This window comes from Apaloderma vittatum, unplaced genomic scaffold (assembly GCF_000703405.1).
Source record: "Apaloderma vittatum isolate BGI_N311 unplaced genomic scaffold, ASM70340v1 scaffold8134, whole genome shotgun sequence".
Classification (NCBI taxonomy): Eukaryota; Metazoa; Chordata; class Aves; order Trogoniformes; family Trogonidae; genus Apaloderma; species Apaloderma vittatum.
This window is the reverse complement of record NW_009712084.1, coordinates 35,530-39,229: the sequence shown is the minus strand read 5'-3', so window position 1 is coordinate 39,229 and position 3,700 is coordinate 35,530. Positions and strand designations below refer to the sequence as shown.

Below are 3,700 nucleotides of genomic sequence, written 5' to 3'. Positions count from 1 at the left end.
TCGTTCCCCATGCATTTCCCGGTCTAGTGGAGAGGTGTCCCTGCCCATGTCAGGGAGGTTGGATTAAATGATCTCTGAGGTCCCTTCCAGCCGAGACCATTCTATGATTCTATGATCCTGTCACTAGCTGCCTGGGAGAAGAGCTTGAGCCCACCTGGCTACACCCTCCCTTCAGGCAGTTGTAGAGAGTGATAAGGTCCCCCCTGAGTCTCCCTTTCTCCAGGCTAAACACCCCCAGCTCCCTCGACCTCTCCTCATAGGACTTTCCCTCCAGTCCCTTCCCCAGGCTCATTGCTCTCCTCTGGACCCCCTCCAGCCCCTCAATGTCTTGGGCCTCCCCAGGGCTGAGCAAATGGGCAGAATCACATCCCTGCTCCTGCTGGCCACACTGTTCCTGACACAAGCCAGGATGCCACTGGCCTTCTGAGCCACCTGGGCACACTGCTGGCTCATGTTCAACCGGTGGTCACCCAGCACTGCCAGGTCCCTCTTTGCTGGGCAGCTCTCCAGCCACTCCTCCCCCAGTCGGTAGCACTGCAGGGGTTTATTGTGGCCAAAGTGTAGGACCCTGCACTTGGTCTTGTTGAACTTCATCCTGTTGACCTCAGCCCATCAACCCAGCCTGTCCAGGTCCCTCAGCAGTGCCTTCCTACCCTCTGGCAGATGGCCAGATTAGGTTCTAACTGAGCTTTCACTTCTCTGATTCTCTTTGTGCACAACTTCACAATATCTTTAAATGCTCCCTGATTCACCTGCCCCTTTTTCCAGAGTTGATACACTCTTTTATTTTCCCTTGAGTTCTCACAAAAGCTCTCTGCTCAATAACATCGGTCTTCTTCCCCGATGGCTCATGTTACGGCACATAGGGACAGCTTTCTCCTGTGCCTTCATAATTTCATTCTTAAAGTAAGCCCAGCCTTCCTGGGCCCCTTTGTTTCTAAGGGCTGATTCCCAAGAGATTCTCTGAACCAGTATCCTGAATAGTCCAAAGTCAGCCCTCCGGAAGTCCAAGGTAGAGATTTTGCTGACGACTCTCCTAACTTCACCGTGTATTGGAAATTCTGTCATATCATGGTTGCTGTGGCCAAGGTGACCTCCGACCACCACATGTTCCACTAGACCTTCCCTGTTCGTCGACAGTAGGTCTAGCAGGGCACTACCCCTGGCAGGCTCACTGACCAGGTGCAACAGTAAGTTGTCATCCACACATTCCAGAAACCTCCTGGACTGCCCTCTTTCTGCTGTCTCATACTTTCAGCAGGCATCTGGTAAATTGAAGTCCCCCACGAGAACCAGAGCTAGTGAACACGAGACATCTCTAAGTTGCTGAAAGAACACCTTGTCAGTGTCTTTATCCTGGTCAGGTGGTCTGTAGCAGACTCAAACTAGGATATCAGCCTCATTGGCCTTCCCCTTTGTCCTTACCCGTAAATGTTCCACCTTGGTGTGCCTAACATTGAATTCTAGGCAGTCAAAGCACCCCTTAACATAGAATCATAGAATTTTCAGGGTTGGAAGGGACCTTAAAGATCATTTAGTTCCAACCCCTCCATCATGGGCAGGGACATCCCCCACTAGATTAACGTATAACACTGTCCTCTGGCTCTAGAGCCCTCAAGCCTCCCATTGCACGTCATGGACGCTAGTGCTTGTTGGTGGGAGCACAATGCTGCTGGGACGTCATGGGGAGGTGCTGGTGGGAGGAGAGAGATGAAGAAATAGAGATCCTGGTGCCTACATGTGTTTTTTGTCGTTAGATGTGGTGTTGGGAGATATGTTTTAGGAGTGAACTTTGTAGAGTAGGTTAATGGTTGGACTCGAGGATCCCAAGGGTCTTTTCCAACCTGAATGAATCTATGATTTTATTTTCTGCCTTGTCTGTCTGTTGTAACTCTGTGCTTCCTTGGGCTGTTAAGGAGCATAGGGCTGTGTGCATGGCTCAGGAAAGGGTCTGTGTGTGGCTCCCTTCTGCTCTGTAATTCCCTCTCAGGCCCTCATCTGCCCACCCAGTGTCCTGCCATGCATGGTGACCCTTTGTGTCTAGCTGTCTATCTGCATGAGGTGGTGGATTGTGGTCCTAAGTGCTTCAGTAGGAGAAGCACTCTTCTGTGGTAGAATGGGGAGGACCTGGCAGTCCTCCTGTGGTGGGGAGGAGGAAAGGCAGTGTAAGATAGTGGCTGGTCCCTCTGGGATGTCACATCCCCACACAGCTGTTAGTGCCGTTGGAAAGAGATGGTTCATTGCAGCCAGTTGTGTGCCTCAGGCAGGGGAAAGAAATCCCCTGAATAATAAAATTGTAAAATATTGTTTTGATTTATCCCTTTTTATCATCTTTTAATATCTGGAAAGACTGTGTGAGCAAGAGGCCTTCATGAGTTTTGAATGACAGGTTAAAGGGCTCCAATAAAGATTAGATGGACCACTATCTCCCAAGGAAATTGCATCAAAGTGGTTACTCCTGCTTGCTCCTATTAATTTCCTTTTCATGGCTGCTAGGAGATGCCTCATATCCTGATGCAGCAGACAGGGGCTAAGAGGCACTTTCCATTATCTCAATCATCGCTGTGTTTATGAGACACTTAGGGTGTTTCTCTGCAGAGCCTTGCCTTGGAGGTGACAGCATTGCAGGGGCAAAGCCAGGAGCCAAATGGAGGTGAGACCACTCTGTGTATGAGGCCGGGAACAGTTCCCCCCACCTAGCTGGGTGGTGGACCTAAGTGGAATTCTGGTCCTTTGGGTTCGTGTGCCAAAACACAGATGTTCTCTTCTGCAGCCTTTGATTTCATAGGGGTTACCTGAGGCTTTCGTTGGACGTCAAAGATGGATGAGCATCCATTCATCAGCGCCTAGTTGGTCAGGACCAGTAGGGTGGAGCGGGGATGATGAGCCCCATCTTTGTCACTCTGTCTTCACCCTCTAACTGCAGAGCAGTGACACAGTTGATTAATGAAACCTCACCCTGTCAGTGATTAAAGCCTTGCTGTAACTGTAACATCTTCTCATTTATGAATTAGTTGCCATTTCCTGCTTGAATGGTCTCAGAGGCCAAAGGCTGGGAAGGTTTTTAGTCCCAGCCCTGGGCTGTGGGGGTTTAATGGGGTGGACCTGTAAGACACTGCAATGGGTATTGTATCAACTTTTTCATTAGGTATTTGAATTTTGCATGGAAAGAGATGTGAGATCTGAGCCATGCTGTTGCAGTGGCGGAAAGGGACGTTTTGGATGAGCAGAAGTGGAACGCTGTCCTGCCCCTGCGTGTCCGTGTCCCCATGGGTGCTGCCAGGGAACGGGGTCCCTCAGCCCTCCCTTCCCCAGGTATGAGCAGTGGAGGGTGAAGCAGCTGCTGCAACCCCCTTTGCTCCGCCTGGCTAATTACTGAGTCATTGCTGTGTGATTTCAGTATTTTCCTGGTGACTCCAGAAATAATTCATGGCCAGTGTGGAAATTCACGGACATCCGAACTTTGTAGGATAGCTCTGATACAGCTGTGAAGCTTTTCTGTGTCTTCTTTCTTTTTCTTTCTGACTCCTTTCAAGGACAGGACTTGTTTTCACCTCCAACCCAGGATGGTTTGGCAACCAACCTCTTTCCTCTCTTTTCTCTTGCAGCCTGTCCAGCAGGGACCTTCAAGGCCAGCCAGGGTGCGGGGGTCTGCGTGCCGTGCCCCTCCAACAGCCGCTCCACTGCTGAAGCCTCTCCG

At 50.5% G+C, this 3,700-nt stretch overlaps 1 protein-coding gene across 1 annotated transcript in view; it reads left to right on the top strand.

Moving 5' to 3' along the window:
* Positions 1-3,608: 3,608 nt before the first annotated feature.
* The window catches only part of EPHB1 (EPH receptor B1), a gene marked incomplete at its 5' end in the record, with an annotated part of 21,614 nt that continues 21,522 nt past the window's right edge, over positions 3,609-3,700 (top strand). Inside the window, 1 exon segment of the mRNA XM_009867851.1 lies at positions 3,609-3,700. This exon segment is cut by the window's right edge and continues 33 nt beyond it. Within this exon segment, the coding sequence (XP_009866153.1) occupies positions 3,609-3,700 (92 nt within the window).